Below are 23,929 nucleotides of genomic sequence, written 5' to 3' on the forward strand. Positions count from 1 at the left end.
CTACCTGCATTATTGAAGGCATCTTAATTTTATATTTAATAGCAGGCGTGGAAACCACCTCTGCTATAAGCTGGAGAGCTGCTACTCATTGTAACTTGACATAATAGCACCTTGACCATAGGCAATGCACACTCATTTTAGATGCATTTTTCCATCACTACGGCTTCTCTCTAAGAAAAGTGCATAGTCAACTTGGACTGTGTGCATTTTAAGTATTCAGACTAACCCCCCCTCCCACACACACTTCATTTCCTTTGTTAAGTGTGTCACCTCCTTGGGAAAAAAAGATGTGCATAATGCCAAACACCCAAAACAGCGCTTCTGCTGAAAATAGCAATTCTGAGAGTAGGGGAAAGCCATTCTTCCCTTAAGAAATGGCCAAATGAGACCCAAATAAATATGTATGGATTTCTACCCTAACACTTCCAAGGCAGGGAATTTAGAACTCTGAGATCCAGCTACTTGCACACAAAGCACTGGTCAGTCTGCAAAAAAACAAACAGTCTTTCATTGTACTCGAGGAAAGGCATGCAAATTTTCCAGCTGCAGTTCTTTAAACTTAACCAATTTAACCCCCTTTTCAGAGACCCTTTCCATATGTGTCTTCTTTGGCACCTGACATGCCTGCAGGCCTTATCAGATGCAAACGCCAGCCTGCCAACCAGGAGCCAGAGAGCATCGTTTTGAAGTTCACACGGTTGGCTGGCGGCAGCAGCCTTCGCTAGGATGCACCTTGAAGCATTTGCTCTTTTTTTCTGGCATCACAGAAAAAACGGAGTTTCCTGGGCAGCAGCTTCACTTCCACTGGCATCGCTTCGTACTCCTCACTGTCCACAGCCAAGAAGCCTTCCGTATCCTGCAGAGAAAGCAGGAAAGATGAAAGAGACATGCTGACGAAGGCTAGGTCTGAGCAGCTGGGGCTCTTTTCCTCCATGGTCACATAGCCAGACATACCAGAAAGAGCTGGTGTTCATCCTAGTTAGGGCTCCACTTCAAGTTGTTCTCTTCTGAAACACTTCACTGAGAAAGCACTGTTTATTTATTTTCTAAAATGGCTGTTATCACAGTTCAAGGGCGCATTCCAGCCAGGTAAAGCTGTCAAGGCTATGCCCAGCAGAGGGGCATGGCCTAGGTGATGTCACATGATTGACAGGAGGGCTGCCTGGCTGGAGGGTGAGAGGCTAAATGGATTAGGGAACAGTCCTGGTCCCCCATGGCTGAGATTTCTCACCCCTGCTTCAACTATCTGCCAGACATGGTTGAGCCTCTCACTTAAGACAGCCTGCAAACTACCTCACCTGCTTTCTGCCCGCTGACAATTCCAATTCCGTAAGCGTCAGGTCCAGCACAGGCAGAAGGCGTTTCCTCTATAGAGAAATTCATGCCTTCTCTTTATCTGTCAAATGCACTTCTCTGGCTACAGGGAAGATGTCCTGGTTCCACATTTCGGTACTTCCCAGTTTGCAGAGGGACCACCCAAGGAGGCAGTTCCTGAAACTGCCACCTGAAAGTCTTCCCCCATTGGATCCCTGCTATTAATGGCGGGCCTCCCATCACCACCTCCTAGAAATAGGTTGGACAGATTACTTCTGCTTAACCTCCTCTTCCCATTCCACCCCCTCCGGCCCCCCTTGCTTTGTCCTAAGCTGCAGAACTGAAAGGTCCCTTTTCATCCATTAAAAGCTATAGTCAATTTTGGGATTCCAAACAACCTACCCATCAAATGTATAGCATGATTAGGGGGCAAAATCAATTTACAGGGTCTTGAATCTCCCCCTGCCCCCACTCCTTGTCTCTGTGTCCATCAAATGTGATTTTTAACGGGGGATTATGCTCAGGTGGAATTTGCATCTTGGGAATTTCTATGAACCTGGCTTCCTACCCATAACTACAGGATTCTCTGAAAGCTGAAATGTAGGCTGCTATCTAGGAAGGAACTAATTGCCCACAAAAACACTCCTCCTGTTGCCACACAGTGACTTTGCCCTGGGAACAGAGAGGGACATGAAACTGGCCTACCTGAATGTAAGAGACACAAGAGGAGGTGGGAATACAGCAAGGAAGACTGTCACATACTGATTTTTTAAATTAGGAAGGATGGGTGAAGCTGGCTTTTGGGCATATCCCATCCCAACAAAGCAAATTGGAATGTATTCATTCTGCCTTTATACAACAGAAGGAAATTTGCCTAATTCTAGGTGGGGGACAGGATCCTTCCACTGCCTGTAAGGAAAGAATGAGGAAAGCATAGATTTACCCTATGTTTTATTTCTCACCTCTGGAAGCTGCAAGATACACCTGCTAGCCTGAAGGCACTGGCTTCCTTCTGGGCACAAGTGGGGGTCCACCATCTTTTGGCTTCTGTACAAAACAAAGGAAGAGAGCAACCAAGTCATCCTTTATAGCTACGCTTAAAGCACAAAGGGGCTGCAGAGAAGCCGGCAAACAGATTGCCTTGCTAACCCGGAAAGGCCCTGGACGGCACAACACTCCTCCTCCTGCCATAGCCAACCAAACTAAATAAAACATTTTAAGAGACCAATGAACTTGTGTGGCAGAAGGAATTGATGGAGTAGCACCAAGCCTCAACTAGGAAAGACCCTCCCCTTAAATGGGAATTGCGATAAAAACAAGACATAACTGAAAAACCAAGCTACAAGCAGCATTAATTGAGCCACCCGCTATGAGCACATTATCTACAGTAGAGGTAGGGAACTTTGGGCTCCACAGGCCAGATCTTTTATTTTTATTATTTTTAATTTTATTAATTTTATTAATTTATTATTATTATTATTATACATCTTTATTGAAAGTTCAAAAAGTACATATGTGCATCAGACATGGTGAGACACAACAAAAGAGAAAAATAAAAAAGAAACAGAACCCGTGCAGAAGGGGAAAAAGGGGGGAGGGGGGAAAGCCCAAAACTGTATATTTTACAAGGTTGTTATTGTACTTCACCAGAAGAGTCTGATACACACATGTCCCCGAATCAGAAAGTGGTTTGCATGGAGTCCTGCCAAACTGAGCAGGATGCTGTTTGGGCTGCCTGCTGCTGTTCACTGCTAGGAACATGAATGCCCCATCAGGGTTTATCACACCCACACACCCATCAGATTACGTCACAAGTGGGTGGGCATGGTTTGGGGAAAACACCCTCGCAAGCCAGCTCAAGACCACCTGGTGAGCCAAGATTTGCCCGCAAGATGGAGATCCTGCCCCCTGATTTACAGCCCAGAGGAACTCCCGCAGGGCAATCCTCACGCAGCCCCAAAAAGAAGCCCAATCTCTGTTAAAGTACAAAATACATTAAGATTAGACAAATCGGAAGAGAAAGCTATGGATCAAGTGCAGCAGTGAGGAACCGTGGCTGATTCGGGGGCTCGTGAAGCCAACGGCCTTGTCAGGGAGCCTAAATTAAAATGGATTACAAATTCCTCGAGCTGCCTCATCCTTTTAATAGTAGGGACTGCAAACCTGAATAATTAATGCTTGGAAGTCAGTTCCATCAAGATCAATGCAACTTCCCTCCAAATCTATGCACCCAAGACTCAGAGTTCATCACCCTCAACCAGACTGCGAGGCAAAGGGATCGTCTCGTTTTACACACAAGGAAGAGAAGCGCAGGACAATGTTACTTGCTCAAAGCTACAAGCTCTTTGCTGTGCTCGCTTTGAACCAAGGTTCAAGTCTAGTAAGGGGGCTCACTGCACCAGCTTGGATTGCCAGCTCCTTGAGTACAACCCCATGTCTTCACACCAGGGTGAGGAATCAAGCTGGGGACCAATCAGAAGCAGACCTGCTTAAGCTTCAGCTGCATCATGAGCCTTTGGACAATGCCCTGCCTACTAGGTCATTGTGGCAACACCACACCATGTCCTGACAGTGCATACTGGGGTTTAGGATTCAAAGGAAGGATTTGGATAGAAGCCTTCCTTCCCTCTTATTCATCCTCTTCACTGACTTAACAGTGTTCCCATCTGTTGTCCTTGTCTTGAGACTCTCCTGGTTTTTAGATACACTTTTATGGTTTGCATTTTTATCGTTCAATTGCTTTGGGATGTTTTACGGAAAGCCATTCACAAATGAAATAAATAGCGACAACAACAATGTAGGAAGTCGCCATGAGTCAACGCTGGAGCAATATGAAGAGATTCAAGGAAACAGGGAAATGATCTGCAGCCTTGTAGTGGTCATGGAAACTATAAATTAGAGACTGTGATTTGCCACCAAGAACTATTCCTTCAGTGTCCTTGCTGACTGAACCTGACACACGGTTGGGATCATTAGAAGGGTTTATTTATGCCAGGGGCACCAATTAGTTTTGTCTCCGCTCTAGATTTTAAGTCCAGTCTCTCCAGTTTTGCCCTTAATGCACCTGACTATACAAACTACCAACTAACCCCAAAAGCACATTGATAAATATATTTTATGATAGCAATAAGGCATATCATTACAGGTTCTCTAGGACTCACCCTCTTTTAATGTATTCTCCTTTACTGATTGAATCTGGTTCAATGCAAATATTCATGAAGTCTTCTGTGCGCTAAAAGAAATGTTTAGAAATGGATGCATTAATACTAACAGCCACAGCATCTCATGTAACCCCCACCATCTGCCTCTGAATGAAGTCAGTAGCATCTCCCATTCTCTGGGGGAAAACAGTATTTGGGAGCCAGGAGAATTCAAAGCAAAGAGTTACCTGTGTGAGCCATAGAAGGGCACTGTCAGGTCAAAAACTAGACAGAATGCGCATTAACATATTCTCATATTCTCTCTCTCACACACACACACAGCTGCAATCTCCTATTCACTTACCTGAATGCAAGTCCCACTGAACTAAGTAGAGCTTACTCCTGAGTAGACATTTACAGCCTTGCAGTCCCAGGGCAATGAACTCACGTCTGCAGTTGAAGCAGAGTGTTCTTTGTAGAAGGAATAAAAATTAACCTCCAACCTCCTCTTTTACATCTTAGAGAAATAGCACACAGAATGACATCTTCTTACATCTTTCAATCATCCTTGAAGCTAAGGATTCTCAGATTGGCAAGTTCAGGTTCTGAACTTGTTGTGGTGGCCTTGTAAGCAGGCTGGTAGGTAGGGTGGTACAGGTAAACCCATAGCTGAGTGCCTACAGCTCAGAATGCACTCGGGAACTGCACCCAACCACAACATCCTAAATAAAAAAGCAGTGCTCTGAGCTCAGAAGAGTCTCTTAGCAGCCCAGCTAGCTGCATTCTCGCTCCTTTGATCTACTGCACACATACCGCCTAGCTGGCATTTCATTTAAAAACTGGGCATATCAGTAATTATCCTTCAATCTGTGGAGGGATGTTCAATTTAGCTCCTAGGTACTTGCTGTTATTCAGCACAAGGCATCTCAGTCTTTGCTCTCAGTGAAAAAATGGTACAGGGAAGACGTAAACAATAATCCTTAGGCCTCTTGCTTTCAGGCTTGTGTTCTGTGCTAAAGTCCTATAAGGGCGGTGCTGCACATACAAATAAATACAAGTCAAAAACTGAAAAGCTTGCATAAACTATGCAAAGCAAGCACCCTTGAATGGTGCATAATTATTTACCAGCCTTGCAAAATGTATTCTGCTTCTGTTAGTCATGAAGAAAAGATAACTGCGTGGGGCCCTGGAGCCCAGCTAGCTTCCTGATCATGAGAAATTGTTACCTCCTTTGGCTTCAGAGCAGAGCAGCAGGCTTTGTCCACACACTTTCAAGTCTATTTGTGAAGCAGTAAGGTCTAGGTGGTTTGTGCCTCCTTAAAAGCAGAGAATCTCAAGAAATGGTATTCTGCACTAAACATTCCATGCTCCAATGGACTTACTGCACAGGAAATGACACACACATTTTATGTGCAGAATGGCCACAGGTACTCATAAAGTACAAAAAGCATGTGTGTGTATATGCTTCTCTCTCTCTTTTTGGCACGGCCCATTTTAAGAAGCGCACACACAGCCCACAGGGTGTGGGACTTAGAAAGAGGCACAGCAAAACAGACGCTCACATCTCAGGTTGCCACCATTTCGAATTCAGACCCGATATATTAGGCCTAAGCAGGCTGTTATCCCCTCAAGTTACAAAGCAGCTACTTTTGTGAAGATGAAGGAAAGCTTAGAATTTTTTTATTTATTTCTCTACTCTTACTTTCAAGTCAAGATGTCTGTTCTGAGTAGTGACAGAGAATTCAATAGCAGACAGCTGCATTTCTCTCCAGGCCTCCGGGGTCACCTCCTTGGGGATTTCTGAAGTCCGAGAGGAAAGACACCATTAAACAGAAAGTTAGATAAGCGCTGTTGTATTAAGATCAGCAGAGGCCCAGATCCTTCTATTTCTTGTTACTTCACAAGGCCTTGTTCCATCTATATTTAATGCCGGTGGCTCAAAGGAACAACAGCCGCAGAAAAGGAAGAAAGAAGTTCAAAGTTCACACAACAAAAAGAAAGCAACTCGCTGGGGCTTAATTGGAAAAGGTGACAGATCTCTCAAGCCCCTGCTTCAGGGCCACAGTGGGGGAAACGGATTCTTCTAATGAACAGCTTTAATATATCTATCTATCTGAGAGAGAATGACTGACCGCTTACCTTTGGGGACAGGTGTCCAATAATGTGCCAGTCTCTTGTAAAGCCTGATGTATAAAGGAGGTCTAGGGGTCTTCTGCTCCGGCTCCTCAGGAGGCCTTGGAGTTGGGTCCAAATAGGAAAGGGAGGCTAGATGCTTCTGAGGCCACTCCTTGGAATTTCCAGAAAGAAAAAGGAAAATAACCATTTCTACAGGGGTATGTGAGAGCTAGACCAACCATTCATTCAGCAGCAGGCAGACTTGGAATTATGGTTGCCACCAAACAGCCACAAGGCAGAAGAGGCAATCTAGGGGCTGCTTAACCCACCTGCTGCTTTCTCCTCCAGCCATTCTACTAGCCCATTTCCCTGCAATGAGGTGAACAAGTGCTTCTGTCAGTTGAGGGGGACGGAGTGGCTGAGGAATGTGTGTGTGAGGAAAGAACTATACTTCCCCCAAAGCAGGTTACTGTCCTGCCACAGAGAAGAAATTCTGGTCTAGCTGATCTAAATCGTGTCTTGCAAAGGCTGCACTCGACTGTCACACTAAACTGTGGTTTAACATTATGTGGATGAGCTGCAGCAAGACAGATTGAAGTGTTGCACTCTTCCCTCCTACGTAGCCAGAAGAAGGAGGCCTTCTGAAGAGATTAACCTCATGTTGAATAAACCCTGGCTTGTCCTGTTGAACCAACCAGGAATCCTGGAAAGGTTCAAAACAAGCCAAACCATTCTTATGAAGCTGATTTATTTAATTTGTTCAAGAGTTCAAATCAACACTTTAATTTGAACAGAGTTTGTTCAAAAACAGAATTCCTGGTTTATATAAAACAAATCACTCAGAAAGGTTGGGGGGGGAGAGGTGAGACTGACGCTTTTGTTTGGGTTCACTGCAGCTTGTTCACATACCACTAAACCATGGTTTAGTATTACGTGCAAACTCAGACAGTACATATGTTATGATGTGTCAGGGCATTTCCCAGGAGAGTTATATGTTTATTAACTGCTAAGGAATCAAGAAAAGGGTGTGAACAGGGGGGAAATGCAGCTACTTTAATGTATGTCAAATCCTTCAGTACCTGAGAACTAGAGCAATTAACCTTTCTGCTCATTTTGCGACAGAAGGTAGGCTGAATGCAAGAGGCAGACCACACTGGGCAACAATTTTTTACTTTTTGAATGTTGTCTAGATTTCTACAACTGATTTAGGGTATTTTTGCACTGCTGAATCAGGAAATGGCATCTGTTTCTCTCCATCAGGTCAGGTTTTTGTGCTATGTTGATTTGAAAAAAATCAGATTTTGTGACAAAATCGATTACATTTTTGTGGCATTATCAGCTGATTTTTGTCAACACATATCATCCTAAATATGTTTTTAAGAGAAAAAAATGTTTTTCCAACAACATATATTGATTACCTGATAGAAACATCGATTACTGTAAACTGAATGGTGGGCATTGATAAAGGTAAGTACGCGTAAATTGCATGTTGCTTCACCATTTTTCAAACTTCAGGGCTTGAACTTCCGTTTCTTGGAACTCCAGGAATGCTCAGCGGCAGGGAGGTCTCTCTTCAGAGTCTAACAGTAGTCAGCCATCATGACTGCATCCCAGCGACCCTGATACCTGGTCTCCATCTCTTTCATGTCCTGATGGAATCTCTCCCCCTGCTCGTCACTCATTGAACCCAGGTTCTCAGGAAACCGGTCCATATGTGAAAATAGGTAGTGCATCTTGACGCTCATGTTGCAGCCCAGGTTTCTGAAAGCAGTCAGCATGTTGTTGACAAGTTCTGCGTAGTTTCTGGCCTTATTGTTGCCAAGAAAGTTCTTCACTACCAGAACAAATGCCTTCCACGCTTCCAGTTCCACTTCGTTCATTGACTTTCCGAACTCTGGATCTCTGATGAGCTCTGAGGACCGTCAAAGATGCCAGCTTTCAACTTCTCCATGGTCAATCCTGGAAAAGCCTGGCACAAGTAAGTGAAGCAGTCACTATCCTTGTCCAGAGCCTTGGTGAACTGCTTGATTAAGCCGAGCTTGATGTGCAGCGGTGGGAAGAGTATTCTGTCTCTGTCCACCAGAGGGTCGTTGACGACGTTCCTTTCTTTACAAGGCACCAATTCCTCCCGCACAGGCCAGTCCTTCTTCGTGTAATGCTGAGCACGGTCCCTACTATCCCACATGCACAGAAAACATGGGTACTTGGTGAAGCCAGACTGTTGTTCCAACAAAATGTTCACCATCTTCAGGTCAACACAAATAAACCACTTATGCTGATCATAACCAATTTTCTCCAGCACATACCTCACCATTTCATAGTTCGCCTTCAGTGTACTTGAGTGAGCCAGGGGTATAGAGGCAAACTGGTTGCCGTTGTGTAGCAGAACACATTTCAGTGATCGCTTGCTGCTGTCAATGAACAGTCTCCAATCTTTGGGTTCGTACTGTGGCACTCCAAGCTTGAGCAGAAGCTGTGCAATATCTGCACAGTACACCAAGTCCTTCTCTTCCGAGAAAAAACGGAGGTACTCTTGATGCCTGTTGCGGAAGAAGCTGATGTGAGCACTGTCAGAGAGGAGGTTTTTTCCCTTCAATCTGGATGCCAACAGTTCGGCAGAGTCCTTTGACAAGCTGAGGTCGTGAACTAGATCATTCAACTCCTTTTGGGAAAATGGATGTGGAGCATCATCTTCAAGAACCACTTCTTCTTCTTCATGTCCTTCAACACTGGAGGCATCTTCGTCACTAATGTCAGGAAGTTCTCCGAAGATAGGCACTGGAATTTCATCACAATGAGGTAAAGGACGACGTGCTGATTGAAGATCAGGATAGTTGAGGCTGCTCCGGTTCTTTCTGTTGATCCCAGTCGCATCAACAGCGCAGAAGCAGCAGTCAGTGACATGGTTTGTCAGCTCCCTCCAAACCATGGGAATTCCAAAGTTCAGACTCCTCTTGCCATTGGTCCACCCACGTAGAGTCTCGGTGCATGCCTTGCACACCATGTGTGGCGCCCAAGCTTTATCTGGTCACCAGGTTTAATACCAAAATAAGCATGGTAAGCAACTTTATGCTTTGCCGCACCGATTTATGGAAGATTTTGAGGTTTTATGACTTCAAACTGATCCCTTTTCGACATAATGACCCAGAACTATCGGACCTGAATACTTCTTGTCATTAAAATAATCATTTCCAATCAAAACAATTATTCGACATGGCATTTTACCCCCACCAACTTCTTCTAAAATGCTCCACACAAGCGTACATGTGAACAAAAACGTAAAAAAAAGACATGTGGCCATAGCTCAAAAACTTGACCCGATTGAGCAAAACCAATGTGATTTTTGGATTCAGCACATTAGATTCGTCCTAAATCAACTGAAAAAACGCAGACAACAAATTTGTTGTTGACCAGTGTTATCAACAGTCCTGTGGGCTCTATTTATAGGCACCACTTACGTCAACTGAATAAATCTCAGGGTGAATCATTAGCATAACAAAAACCATGAGAAAGGACTGCACTAGAGAAAGGCAGCCGAGCAACCTCAGCTGCATGAGAGGCTGTTTACTCTTCCATAATGCAGTTAATATTCCATAGTAATTTCTAGCATTGCAGTATTATTTCAGCTGCATTCCACTGGTAGACTTTTTAAAAGCCAATTGTCTCTGCCACCCTTTTCTGGCAAAATATGAATAACCAAAGCTGGGTTGGTTTTGAGCTAAGTTAAAAAAAGTCAACACTGCCTTAAATATGATCTGTAAGCACTCCAAACTACATTATATGCCACATACAGTAAGATCACACGAAGTTGCCTCACACAGTGTCAGACCCTCTAGCTCACAGCTGTCTGGGTGTGACTCTCCAGCAAATTTTTTTGTTTTGGACTAAACCTGGGGACTTCATGCACTCAAAAATGTGATCCACCACTGTGTGCATCACAGATCTTCCCACTGTGATAGCCTTGTGTGACCCATATTGAAATGCCTTTACCTTCAATGTATTAAAGAAGTGGGCTGCTTTGATTTTCAGAGGCCCAAGATACCAGTACCTAGAAGAGAATAAAATGAACCGAGAAAGCAAAATAAAACTGGGGGCACAGGGAAAGCAGTCCTCTTTTCCAATGCAGTATCTACGAAAGCTGTTTCTTACAACCTAATCTTTGGACATTAGATGCCCAAGCAATGCGCAGCAAGGTGTAGCTGGCACCTGGATGTGTGCTAATGTACCCAGTGGGCTTCTCTAGATGACCTGCTTCTTGAGTATTCATCCTGTTTTGCTTATGCAAAGAGGTCAGACTACGTCTGTTATTTATTCAGCACTTGTTCCGATTTGTTTGCGGGGGCAGTTCTACAAAACTGAGCATTCATCCCCATTTGCTTGTGGGGTATTTCCTCATCTTCCTGTTAAGTCATCTGTTCATCCCACACTTTCCCTGTCACTTTCCTCACTGCAAACGGTCTGGTTTTTTTAAATAGAAATGTGGATTGATTGCACAAAGCACTTTAATCCATTTTAATTGCACAAACGTAAATTTCTGGTATGTGCTTCAATCTGTTGTGAAAAATAGTGACAGTTTAGAGGCATCCCATGTCTTTCTCTGGAACCCGGTCCAGGGATTCAGAGGCAATCAGCAGCTGTCTTAACACTTCACAGCCTGATCTGGTACCAGTGGGCTCCTTGCTTGCATATTGTTGGAGATAGTGGAGAAACTGTCTAGAAGTACAAGATAGGGGCAAAGAGAAAACAAAGCAATAGTGATCAACATACTTGCTGACTTTTGCTCCCGCATCTCTGTAAGATCCCCATCTTAAACCAGTTACAGCAAAGATGGGCTGGTCTTTGCTCCCCTATAAAGGAAAAACAAACAATCACTAACAAAAGTCAAATGTTATAAATTGCAGTAATCTGTGGTGATCTTGCCAACAATGGATCAGTGGTCCGAGAACCAAAATACCAACCACTATATTCCAGCAACACATAAAAGAAAGGAATTGCAAATTAATTCCTCAGTGCAGAGGGCTTGTCTGCAATGTTATTTTAGCCATGAGTCATTTAATTTTGTGGCTATCAGAAGACCAAAGCAAGAATAACGAGTAGTTATCATTTAAATGAAAGGGAAATCTTCACAAGATGATGGTGATGATTAATCTGTTGAATTTCTATCCCTTCACTGCTCTCAAGGAAGCCCAGGGCAGCAAACAACAAAGCGGTAAAAACAGTGCAATTAAAAACAAAATGAATTTCACACATTTAAAAACAATTAAGAACATAAAAAATAGAATGGCTTAAAAACATTATAGGAGCAAATCCCCCTCTTCTCCTTCCCAGATGCTCAGTTGATAGAGCATAAGGCTCTCAATGTCAGGGCCACGGGTTCAAGTCCCTGCCCTGCACTAGGTGCACTGTTCTTTAAAGAATGATTTTATATTGTTGCATGCTCCTTAAAAACATAATGGGGTCAGAAAAGCACATGACAAAAGACAGATGAAGAAAAATATCCCTCCCAGAAGGAGGAGGGTCTAAGAAAAAAGATGGCTACCTTAATCTGCAAAACATCAAGTGGAATAGTCTCTCCTTTCAGTATGGACAATGTGGCGTCAGTAATATGCCTGAAGAAGAAGTCAAGAGGAAGACATTATTCAGTAGCAGAGGGCATGCTTCCCTTGCAGAGCATCCTAGGCTTGAGCTCAGGTAAAGACCCTGACATTAGGTCCAGTCGTGGGCAATTCTGTGGTTGCGGCGCTCATCTTGCTTTATTGGCCAAGGGAGCTGGCGTACAGCTTCCGGGTCATGTGGCCAGCATGACTAAGCCGCTTCTGGCAAACCAGAGCAGTGCATGGAAACGCCATTTACCTTCCGCCGGAGCGGTACCTATTTATCTACTTGCACTTTTGACATGCTTTCGAACTGCTAGGTTGGCAGAAGCAGGGACCGAGCAATGGGAGCTCACCCTGTCACGGGGATTTGAACCGTCGACCTTCTGATCGGCAAGTCCTAGGCTCTGGTATCTCCCTTTAAAAGGACCCTAGATAGCACCAGAGCTGAAAAGGACCTCCCCCCAGTCAGAGTTGACAGCATTTGGGTGAGAGGAACAATCAGCCTGACTTGGCATAAGCACATTCACGTATTCCTGCACACACACAAAAAGAGGACACTGGCATCTAAGTTAGAGCTTTTATTTCGATTTCAAGCCTACTCTGATCCTACAACCTCAGGGCAGGCGACACAAAAAGCCTTCAGTGTGGAGGCTGCGCTGCCATGAAATAAGAGAGTACCTTCTGCTCACTCCCAACCATAGTCTTGCCCAATAATTTGTGGGTCTTGCATAAAGTTGACTATGGATGAGGTTCAAATGCCTGTTTTGCCATAAAGCTCACTAGGAGGTTGCAAGCAGAAAAGCAAGAGTTTCTGAATGCAACCTTTTGAGTCGGTTTCCTGCTGCACTGCCACAAACTGAATGGATCAGAATGCATGAAAAGGGAGGATGCCTACGATATAGTTCTCAAGTTTACACTAGCACATATCTTTCATAGTTGCATTTATATCCTGCCCCTCGAGTTAAAAACAAAAGAGGAATGTAAATGGGTAAAATTGATGGTAATTGCAGCCAGACAGGTTATAGCGTGTAATTGGAAAAATGCACAAGAGCTAGGGGTGAACCAATGGAGGAAAAAACTGAATAGTGTTATAATTTTAGAATACCTGTGAAGATACATAGAATGAAAGGGCTTAAGGTCAGTGAGAAAGAGGAGGATTGGTTTGAGAAGATATTGAATTATTTGGGTAGGTTTGAACAAACTGGGGCAATTAAAATGTTAAAAGTTAAATAAACCTTGTGGAGGAGGAATGTTAAGGTATTTAGAAGTGTACATATGGTTGATTTGAATATGTTATTATTGAATATTATTGAATAGGTATATTATTGAATATGTATACCCAATGTATCAGCCGTCTTGGGGGGGGGGGGGGTTCACGGTTTGTGTTCTGGTGGTTGGTAAAAAATAAATAAATAAAAAATATTATTTTTTTAAAAAAATTATATCCTGCCCCTTCTTCCTAATGTGAAATCTCCAGAAATTCAACTCTGTCTTAAATGCAAGATCAGAAGCGTTTCCAGCTTCATGGAATGGTCAAATAATAGGGGTGGGGCAGGAGATGGGGAGCTGCGTAAGAAGGCAACAACAAATCAGTGTGAAAGGCACTTTGCGGATTGCTAAATCTGGGATGTGGTGCATCGCCTTCCCATCATACTTTTCCTGTTCCTCGGCAGTAAGTGGGTGTTATTTCCCCGCCACAGAGAGGCCTGCTCGCTGTTGCTCACTGTATCTTAATTAGCATTCAGTTCAACAGAAGCTTTGCAGGTATCCTTTTGTAGGTCATTTTCTCCAAGCCAACTGGCACAACATCCTTTGTTTGCAGCTCGGAGAAGGCCAAGGCTCTTGTAACAAACCAGACTTATACTTGCCAACTTGACATGACTGAGGGCTCCCCACTTGCCCTTTTCAAGTGGAAGCTTTAATTAAATTGCTTCCAGGCCGGCCGACCTTTCAGTGAGAACAAGTGCGATGGAATTAGGGAGCAAGGCAACCAATCTTAGTGGTACCTTTCTTAAGCTAACACCCTTCAGAGGTTCTGGACTACAATTCCTATTAGCACCAGCCAGCATGGCCAATGCTCAGGGGTGGGTGGAGAAGAAGTTTGTAACATCTGAAGGGCACCAGGTTGGGGAAGGCTGGTGTGGACCAGGGATGGGGAAGACGACTTCAGTTCAAATCGCCAGGTCAATGAAGAAGTCCACTGTAGGCAGACTTAACAGGGTTGCTGTGAGGACAAAACAGGGAGGCCCCTCAGACGCTGCCTTGGACTCCTTGAAAAAAGGGCGGGGTACAAATGTGACAATAAATGTAAAATCTGTAAGTTTGTGGAACCAGGGAGGTTCATGTGATGCCTTCATTATATACCTTTATGTTCCTCTTCAACTAGGCCTTTGGCTGGTTGATATCCGATGCCCTTTTAAATGTGTTACGGGAGGAAGGATTCTTGCTTTGGTTTTATTATGTATTTTGTGATTTTTTTCTATGGTAATTTTATGTTGGGAACTTCCCTGAGATGATGATGATGATGATGATGATGATGATAATAATAATAATAATAATAATAATAATATTATTAATAATAATAATAATAATAATAATATTAATAATAATTTGTGCCCCGTCCATCTGTCTGGGTTTCCCCAGCCACTCTGGGCAGCTTCCAACAAAGATTAAAAATACATTAAAATGTCAGGTCTATGGAGGAAGGGCGGTATACAAATTAAATAAATAATAATAATAAGTCTGAACTTCTACAAAAAGTACCATTTTAGGTACATTAAGGTTATGATATAGATCTTTTCTTATTTTTGAAGGTGACGATGTATAACATAATCTTGAAGTGCCTAAAATGGTCCCTTTTGGGGGGACGGACGGGCCAGATTTGCAGCCCTTCCTTCCTTCAATATACACCAGTCTCCTCCTCCTCCCTGCCATCCTTTTCACACTGATTCTCGTATGATGCACGCACACGTGTGCGCGCACACACACACAAACAAACACACACTTACTGGACTTGGTTTGCACTCTCAGGATAAAGCGTGTGACTTAATGTGCTGGTCTTTCCGAGGGGAATGAATCCGATGGGAATCTTACTGAAAGCTGCCTGGGAACAAGGGCAAAAGAAATCTGCATCAGCTCCAGCTGAATCCAGCTCCCTTTCTGTGCAGAGGACAGCTGCGCCTGATTTCACTCCCCACTCCCCACCCCAGGCAGGCTCTCCCTGAAAGGGAGGCAGTAATAAAGAATGACTCGGAACATCAGCCTCTCCGGACAGCCCCTCCGAATGCCAACTGGCTACAAAGCAGCCTTCTGTAGTCATTAGCCGCATTGTTACACACGCAGAGCCTGGCACGTCCTCCCCAAGCAATGTATAGATTCTGTCAGCAACCTGCCATCTCCTAAAAGACTGAAGGTGGCACCCGAAGCGTGGCTGCGCTCGGGCTGCATTTCAACTCCAAGCAAAGCGCGGCCGAGACAGGAAATTCGGTAATGCAGAGTGTCTTTCTCCGCGAAGGGGAATATTAAAATAAGGCACCCTGGCAATCAAGTCGGGAGGTTATTATTACACACCAATCAAGCAGCCCTTTTCCAAACAGACAGATTGACAGTCTTTATCTTTGACTCTGCAAATTGGGGGAGCAGGCAGCAGAATGAGGTGATCTGCTAATAAGGGAGGGTCACATGCTGGGTTGCGGCTCGGACGCGACTGGAAGGTTCAAACACAGCTCTTTCTCTAGACATGCTGCCTGGCTGGAAGTCACTGCCTGCATTGTTCTCCCAGTCAGTGCCTGGCTGCTAAGGCCACGTTACTATAGAGTACACACGGTTGTGCACACACATGCAAACCAAGAGCTGTGCTCCTTCAAGTATGCCAGCAAATCAATGTTAACGACTGTGCAGCCACGACACCTTGGCTCTCTGCAGAAGACTGCAGCTTGCAGTACAGTGATTCAGCAAATCCAACTCATTTTCTGAAGCGCTCCATCTGCTTCCATGCCTTTCTGTTGCAGCCTCTCTTACAACCAGTCTCCTTCCTCATCTCATTATCTCTTCTGTCCCCTTATACTTCAGAGCAGATGGCCCAGTGTCAAACGAACAGAGAGACACAGCAATTTTGCCTACAGTACTAACCGCAGCCTGCCAAGAGGCGTTAGCTACCTGGAGGTTGCGCCGCTGGCGAGTGCCGGGCCTTTTTTGGGTCACAGACTTGCACCTGCAGAACAGGTGCGCAACATTCAGGGAGTTTGGGGTTACTGTGAGCTATGATGGGGTGCACCGTTCTAGCGTGCAAAGTGGAAGGGGGATAAGAAAGAAAATTCAAGGGAAGTGTTTTGTCATAGGACCAGTCAAAGTTTCTGGGCAGGTAGCAAAACTTCATTTTCTGCCAAGCCAACATGCAATCTAGAAGCTGCATGGAAATGAAAGGGTGAGGTCAAGCATGCTGGAGCTGGACAAAATCTTCAAACAAAAGCATAACTTGATCTCTACTGTCTGCTTAGTCTGAACTAGAACTGAACTGCAAGGAAACGGAGAAGCCGCTCTTTAGTTATGTGCCATCAATAGATGGGAAGATAAACTTTTTAAAGAAAAGAATATAACACTGCACATGGCTTGGCTTGACGAATAACCTGGCCAATGACTGTAGAGTGTAAACTCTGTTTGCTTGCCCATTATTCTCCCCAGCTGGTTAAGGGATCCAGTTATTATCTCTTGCCTGGGAAAGCAGGCTGGCGGAGGGGGCTGCCATCTCCTGAAGCTCGCCCTGTCCAGTAGAGAGAACCAAGTTCATGGAGTTCATTGTGAGCTCCAACCGTTAGCTAAAAGGGTCCGTCACTGTACAGAGAGAGGAGGCATCCGATGACTACTGCCTCCGGGGCAACCATAAATGGACAGCAATAGGGAAAGACAGCATCCCTTCCTCACTGATAGGAAACAGAGACTGACATGAAAAGGCCAAGACTGTTGCTCATATCCACTGCTCCTTTACCCAGGAATTGCTCCATTTCCAAGGGATGGGGGAGGAGAGGAATGGTCCTCCATTAAGCAGCAAAGCTGTCACAGCATATTATTACTTTTTCCTGGTTTCTTTTTTCAAGTGTAGAGATTTGAAAGCTTACAATTTCTCAAAGGAAGAAAGGTAATTCTTTGCACCGAAGCTGAAATATAAATTTTGTCTCTCCATAAGCAGGCAAAAGCTCTGTACAGTAGGCACAATTCTAGTTGCTAACAGCCTCCTGGGATCTCAGAGAGAATCATTAAATTGCATTTTCTGTCTTTCTCTTTTTTTCCTTTTGGTCAGGTACTGATAAGACATTGTGGAATACAATTCTGTTAACAAGCAGCCTGATACGCTTTATGCAATGCACCCCTGCTGGTATATGGATTTCACCCAAAGCTTGCTTCCAAAGAGAATGCAAACAGTCACGGGTTCCACTTTCACTTTACCTGACTACTGGTCCAGAGGAACACTTGTTTTGCAAATCCGGACAAATGCCTGTTTGAAAGTTTTGCATTCAAAACTACCCTGCTGTGCTTACCAGGAACTCTGCAAAACTGGGGCAAGAAGCTACTTCCAAGACAAAGGCCTAATTAATTCTCAATAAGCCAACAAACCTGCGGCAAGGCTATACCATTTCATATTGTATGTGGGGACTGAATGATTGATTGCTCTTGCTCCATATGAAACAAGTCTCTCTACACAGAAAACCAGGGAGAAGAATTTTGGGCCTAGCCCTCCTGTCAACATGCTACTATTCTAAAAAGTGTTTTTGTATGGAGGAGCGCTCCATCACACGAAGCCCCCACATGCATTCTGGAGTGCTACACCCCAGTCACAGAGTGACTTCCCTGGGCCCAAGGCAAGACAGATGAAACTGCAAGCCAACAGCAGGGTCAGCCTAATAAAAAAGACAAGACGGTGAGACTACAGAATGCTTTGGATTTTCCTGTTAAAAAGGCAACAGAAGAAAACACCTTACCTCATCCACCCTTCGGAGAAGGCCAGTTATGACCTGTAAGAAAAAAATCTTTTTTTAGCTAGCATCAGTAAAATGAACCAGAACTTGCCTTCCTTCCTCAAATGAACAGATGACACACCACCAAACACTGATGTATTCTACAATTTTTGCTCCAGCTACCTATTTATTACATTTACATATCACCCTTTCCTCCGGGGCACTCAAGGAAGTGTGCATGGTTCTCCCTGCTCACAACAACCCTGTGAGGTAGGTTAAGGCTGAAAGACAGTGATTGGCCCAAGGCCACCAAGTGAACTTCCGGGCTGAATGGGGATTCAAATCCTGGTTTCCCAGGTCCCAGTCTGACATTCTAACCACTACACCATATGTTTTGAATGGTTTAGCAGGAATCAGGATGAGAGGAATCTGGGGGGGGGGGGGGGAGAGATTGGAGTGCATGAAGGAGGAGGAAAAACTTCTCCTGTCGAGAATCCTTCCCCACGTGCTAGTTTCCCATGGGGAGAAATGTAGAAGAATTATTGCAGTACCTCTTGCAATGTTCCATCTCCTCCTGCAACGATTATCATGTCCGTGTTTTCCATCAGCTCCAACAACTTCTTCGCTTGCCCTTCATAATCTGTCTGTGATAAATACAGAGAGGCCAGAAACATGTTGGGTGGTATTAATACTCAGATCGGACCCAATGAAAAGCAAGGACTTGGGTCTACTAATTTCAATGGGTCTCATGATTGTGACTAACATTGGGTATTGGCTGCCGAAAAGGGAAACCTTTCAACTCCATATGAACACGCGTACATCTAATACTCAGCACAACAGCACACATCTTCTCATTTATTAATTTCAAAGTTTTGCATCACCCCTCTTAAAGGCCCACCCCCAAAAAATACAGGATGTAACACAGAAAAATCCCTACTATATATGCTCAACTAAGATAAATATAGCCCATGCTGTTTCTAAATTAGAAGTGCCAAACTCAAAACATGTAATCACTTTTTTCATTCAAAGAAGTTGGTTGCTTTTGCAGGAATAATTGATGGTTCTGACGTATCTCCAAATGGGTAGCTTCTGAGAACCATGCCTTCTTATTCAGCCAACAATCTCTGCTAGATTATTTCTAAAAGCAACAGCACCACCTATTGAAGTAACCCACGCTACATCCTGAGGCAATGTATGGGGGGATTTGCAACCGTCTCCCATCCGCGTATCGAGATACAACATCCTACTTGATCTGTGAACCCTTCCAATTTACAAGTTAACCACATGGAATGATAAAATATTTTGCGATCCAATGGGGAGGGTCCGTAGCTCAATGGCTGAAGATGTGCTCTGCACACACAAAAAAACCCACTCAGTAAAAGTGCCATGCATATTGATGGGATTAGATCAATCATCTCTAGCTACTTGCATACCAAAGCTGGGGGGAAAGTTGCTGCTTGAAACTCTGGAGGGCTATTATCTGTTTGAGTAAACAGCCCTGAAATAGATGGACTAATGTGACTCAGTATGAGGGCAGCTTCAAATGCTCACTACTGAAATTCCTAGGAATGTGCCCATTAGCCCTGCCTACCTGATCCCAGGGTGAGGCATCTCCTGAGCAGAATGCCCTCTTGCCTCTGAGTGGAGAAAGGACATACTTCTGCTAGCAACAGTATGTTGAACAGCTAGCACAGTATAATCTCAAAACAGTTCAGTCTTCCCTTCCTTAGGAAGGCTCTCTTGACTTTTTATGTTCTCATCAGAGATGCTGAGTTTTTTTCTTATCCGAGAGGCCATTAAAGGTGTTTAAAAAAGGACTGCTCCTAATCAATCTCAAGTGCCTTGTGGCAATTTTATGAGCTCTCGTGCATGAGAATGAACTTTTCTCAGGCAGAGTCATCAACTCTTCTCTTTGCCTACAGGCCTTGGTGGCTCTCTCGCCAAAATCTTGTATATATTCTCCATCGCCCTTGAGTCAATGAAATGAAAGCAAGATAACAACATTCCAAAAGAACCCAAACCAAAACACAAAACATGGCACTGGTTTTTGTTGTTGTTGTTGTTTAGTCGTTTAGTTGTGTCCAACTCTTCGTGACCCCATGGACCAGAGCACGCCAGGCACTCCTGTCTTCCACTGCCTCCCGCAGTTTGGTCAAACTCATGCTGGTAGCTTCGAGAACACTATCCAACCATCTCATCCTCTGTCGTCCCCTTCTCCTTGTGCCCTCAATCTTTCCCAACATCAGGGTCTTTTCCAGGGAGTCTTCTCTTCTCATGAAGTGGCCAAAGTATTGGAGCCTCAGCTTCAGGATCTGTCCTTCCAGTGAGCACTCAGGGCTAATTTCCTTAAGAATGGATAGGTTTGATCTTCTTGCAGTCCATGGGACTCTCAAGAGTCTCCTCCAGCACCAGCACTGGTTTTAAAATAAGAAAAAATACAACTCCTCCCCAACTTGAGCACTTATAGACTCTTTATCTTTCGTTTCACCTCTAGTGACAGATGGATTCTGGCCGATATATACTGGGAAGAGGAAATAGTCGCTAGGAAGAGAAAACAAGTCCACTCTCTGTCTTTACCTTAACCACAGTCACATCCAGACCAGACAAGTGAAGAATTGGGGCTGCATTCTTTTCAAAAAGACTCCTGGCTTTGCTAGAAAATTAAAAGAAGAAGTGTGAGGTCACTTTAAGGTAGCCCCCCCCCACGTAAAAAATACCCTCAATTCTTAACTAAACAGCAACAGGCTATTCTGCAGATCCTTGGAAAAAAGCCGACATGGGATGGGGGCACCTTTATTTCATCAGTATAAAGGTGGACATTTGACTGGAGTGAGGTTTTGTATGCAGAATGAGTCATTCATACACAGTTCTCAGTCGCAAGATACCTGGGAAACAATGATAACTGAATACGTGATGACAGAAGCAAAGAGCAAATTAGTGGAAGTGAGGGGGTAGAAGAAGGAACACTGGGCAGTGCCGGAGTCAGATAAATCTATGCATTTTATTTATCACATGACATTATTATCCATCCGTCTTCCAAGGACCGCTCCTAATTTAATTCAAGCAAACGCCCCTGTGAGATGATAGGTAACACAGAGATGGCAACTGCCCCAAAATCATCCAGTGAGCTTCACGGATGAGCAGGGATTTGAACCCGGGTCTTCCAGGTCCTACTCCAACACATCCACTGCTACCCCCATTCTCAATGGTTCACAGCAAAACTAAGGTAAGGGTCATATTATGAGGCGATACAAGTCACTGCCCTGTGTTCATAAGTGAATTTGTGAATTCACCGCTACTAGCTTGTGTTGCCAGGGACATTTTTAGGGAGCATCAGCATAGGACTTTCTCTTCTTCAAAAAAGAAGCTATTTACTAGCAAACAGTAAGTTCAGAAGGAAGTCCTTCTGAACTCTAGAATTATTCAAGGATGGAAAACCTGTGCCATCACCACACTTTACATTTTTGCTCCTCTTTTCCTCCAAGGTGTTCCCAAGCCCCTGCTTCATCTCTGCAACAACCCTGTGAGGTAGGCAAGTCTGAGAGATGGTGACGGGCCTAAGCTCAGCCCAAACTTCATGGCTATGTCCCGTCATCCCTAGTCCAATGCTCATCTCGCCACTTTTCTATTATGGCTTAAGAAACTTTAAATATTTTCCCCCAACAACCCTGCCTGCCACCCCAAATAATAAGCCCTCAAGCAAATAATGTATTATTACCCAACTAATGAGATATGGAATACTTGCCCTCGGTTGGTAAGATGCAAATTCTACTTTTAAAAGAGAAATATTACTTGCTTTATTATTATTCAGCAACATTAATACAAAAACTTCACCTGACCTTGTTTTGGTAATGCTCTCGTGCATTTTAATGCCTGCTGCTGCATAATAAATAACCATGGTATTAATTATGAATTATCCTGCAAAAATTATTTTGAGCACCCAGAGAAAAGAAAACAAGACTTTAAGTAAGGGACAACTTCCAAACAATGTGTCGTTTGTAAGACTTACCCCCTATCAAAAATAAGCCTAAGCTAGAATTTGCAGTTTAGGTCAACGAGACAATATTTTTAAGTGGGGTGGCTTGGCCTCCTAAGCAAAAAATCCCTTCCTGGTCCTAAAATGAGTAACAGTGCCCCTAAAGGACTAGGTGAGCAGCCTGGGAGTCATTTTGGACTCTCAGTTGTCCATGGAGGCGCAGGTCAATTCTGTGTCCAGGGCAGCTGTTTACCAGCTCCACCTGGTACGCCGGCTGAGATCCTACCTGCCCGCAGACTGTCTTGCCAGAGTGGTGCATGCTCTGGTTATCTCCCGCTTGGACTACCGCAATGCACTCTACGTGAGGCTACTTTTGAAGGTGACTTGGAAACCGCAACTAATCCAGAATGCAGCAGCTAGACTGGTGACTGGGAGTGGCCGCTGGGACCATATAATACTGGTCCTGAAAGACCTACAATTGGCTCCCAGTTGGTTTCCGAGCACAATTCAAAGTGTTGGTGCTGACCTTTAAACGGCCTCAGCCCAGTATACCCGAAGCAGCATCCCCACTCCCATCATTTAGCCCAGAAGCTGAGGTTCAGCTCCGAGGGCCTTCTGGCTGTTTCCTCACTGTAAGACACGAAACTACAGGGAGGGCCTTCTCGGTACTGAGGCCTGTCCTGTGGAACGCCCTCCCATCAGATGTCAAACAGATAAACAACTATCACTTTTAGAAGACATTTGAAGGCTTTCAGGGAAGCTTTTACTGCTTGAGATTTTATTGTGTTCTTAATATTTTGTTGGGAGCTGCCCAAAGTGGCTGGGGCAACCAAGTAAGATGGGGGGCATATAAATAATAAAATGATGGTGAAGATGCCAGCCATCGGGAGCCACATTCATTGACAAAAAAGGCCCCAATGTGTTTAAAACCAATACACCTGCTAAATCTTTGACCTTGAAATAGCTTTTGCACATGACGGCCATTTGCTACCACTATACTAGAAAATAGGCACAGCGTGGCTTCAGGGGCACTAAATCAGCATGCCCAACATCTGAGCATGCCCCTCTATTTGGGAACATCTTAATCTCATTCATAGAATGGGAATGCTGATGACATTAATGTGGAATATGGAGTGGGATAGGGGAGTGAGAAGAACTGTATGATTTGGGGTTCATGTTAAATTTAGCAAGCAGGCCCATTCTAACTGTGGTTTCTCAATCAGCTGAAGAAGTTTGATAACATTAGGTTCAGGGGAGGATAGGAAGTAAGGCTTTGGTTCCCACGAATGACTTGCCCTGATGAAAGCAAAACCAAAGTAAATGAAAAGGTGCCAGGTGGCTGGGAAAGGGAATCTTACCCTTTGCAAGCTGCAGGGTTGAGAAACACTGTTGCTTTCTTGATCTGCATGCTGGAAGGAAGAATCTGGTTGCCAAACACCTAATAATGGAGAGAAAGCGTCTCATTATTAAAGAATTAAAAATCTGTCTGTTTTTGGTGCTGAACAATTCTGTGTTATTTCAGGGATTACAGGGCCCCTCTCCCACACCCCACAAATGGCTTCAGTGAGGCGGGAGCAAAGACTGCTTTACTGAGATCCATCCCAGCCAGCAAAAGGCCACCTAGATGCCTAATTTAGCCTTATGTTCTGCAAACTCTAGTCAGCTTACATTGACAACTTGCAAGGGAACGGCAAAGGTACATCTGCATGCAGTTAGTTCCACTGAAAACAATGTGAGCCCTATACACTGACAGCTTGCTCTGCCTCTCTGTCCCACTTTGATGCAAGCTGCGTGACAAGTATAGGCCCCAGGCAAATATAACTAATAATAATA

At 44.3% G+C, this 23,929-nt stretch overlaps 1 protein-coding gene across 4 annotated transcripts in view; it reads right to left on the reverse strand.

Annotated features, from left to right (window-relative positions):
* Positions 1-486: 486 nt before the first annotated feature.
* AGK (acylglycerol kinase) overlaps positions 487-23,929 on the reverse strand; it is a 44,620-nt gene continuing 21,177 nt past the window's right edge. For all 4 annotated transcript variants that reach the window (XM_081024060.1, XM_081024061.1, XM_081024059.1 and 1 more), the window contains 13 exons: positions 23,455-23,534; positions 20,698-20,773; positions 18,672-18,764; positions 18,145-18,177; positions 15,175-15,269; positions 12,109-12,178; positions 11,337-11,416; positions 10,560-10,617; positions 6,594-6,741; positions 6,157-6,254; positions 4,476-4,546; positions 2,277-2,361; positions 487-856 (listed from right to left, as the gene is read on the reverse strand). In XM_081024060.1, the coding sequence (XP_080880186.1) occupies positions 722-856; positions 2,277-2,361; positions 4,476-4,546; positions 6,157-6,254; positions 6,594-6,741; positions 10,560-10,617; positions 11,337-11,416; positions 12,109-12,178; positions 15,175-15,269; positions 18,145-18,177; positions 18,672-18,764; positions 20,698-20,773; positions 23,455-23,534 (1,122 nt within the window). In that variant the 3' untranslated portion in view covers positions 487-721. The remainder of the gene's footprint in view (positions 857-2,276; positions 2,362-4,475; positions 4,547-6,156; positions 6,255-6,593; positions 6,742-10,559; positions 10,618-11,336; positions 11,417-12,108; positions 12,179-15,174; positions 15,270-18,144; positions 18,178-18,671; positions 18,765-20,697; positions 20,774-23,454; positions 23,535-23,929) is intronic.

This window comes from Podarcis pityusensis (assembly GCF_964106645.2).
Source record: "Podarcis pityusensis genome assembly, chromosome: 10".
NCBI classification, from domain to species: Eukaryota; Metazoa; Chordata; class Lepidosauria; order Squamata; family Lacertidae; genus Podarcis; species Podarcis pityusensis.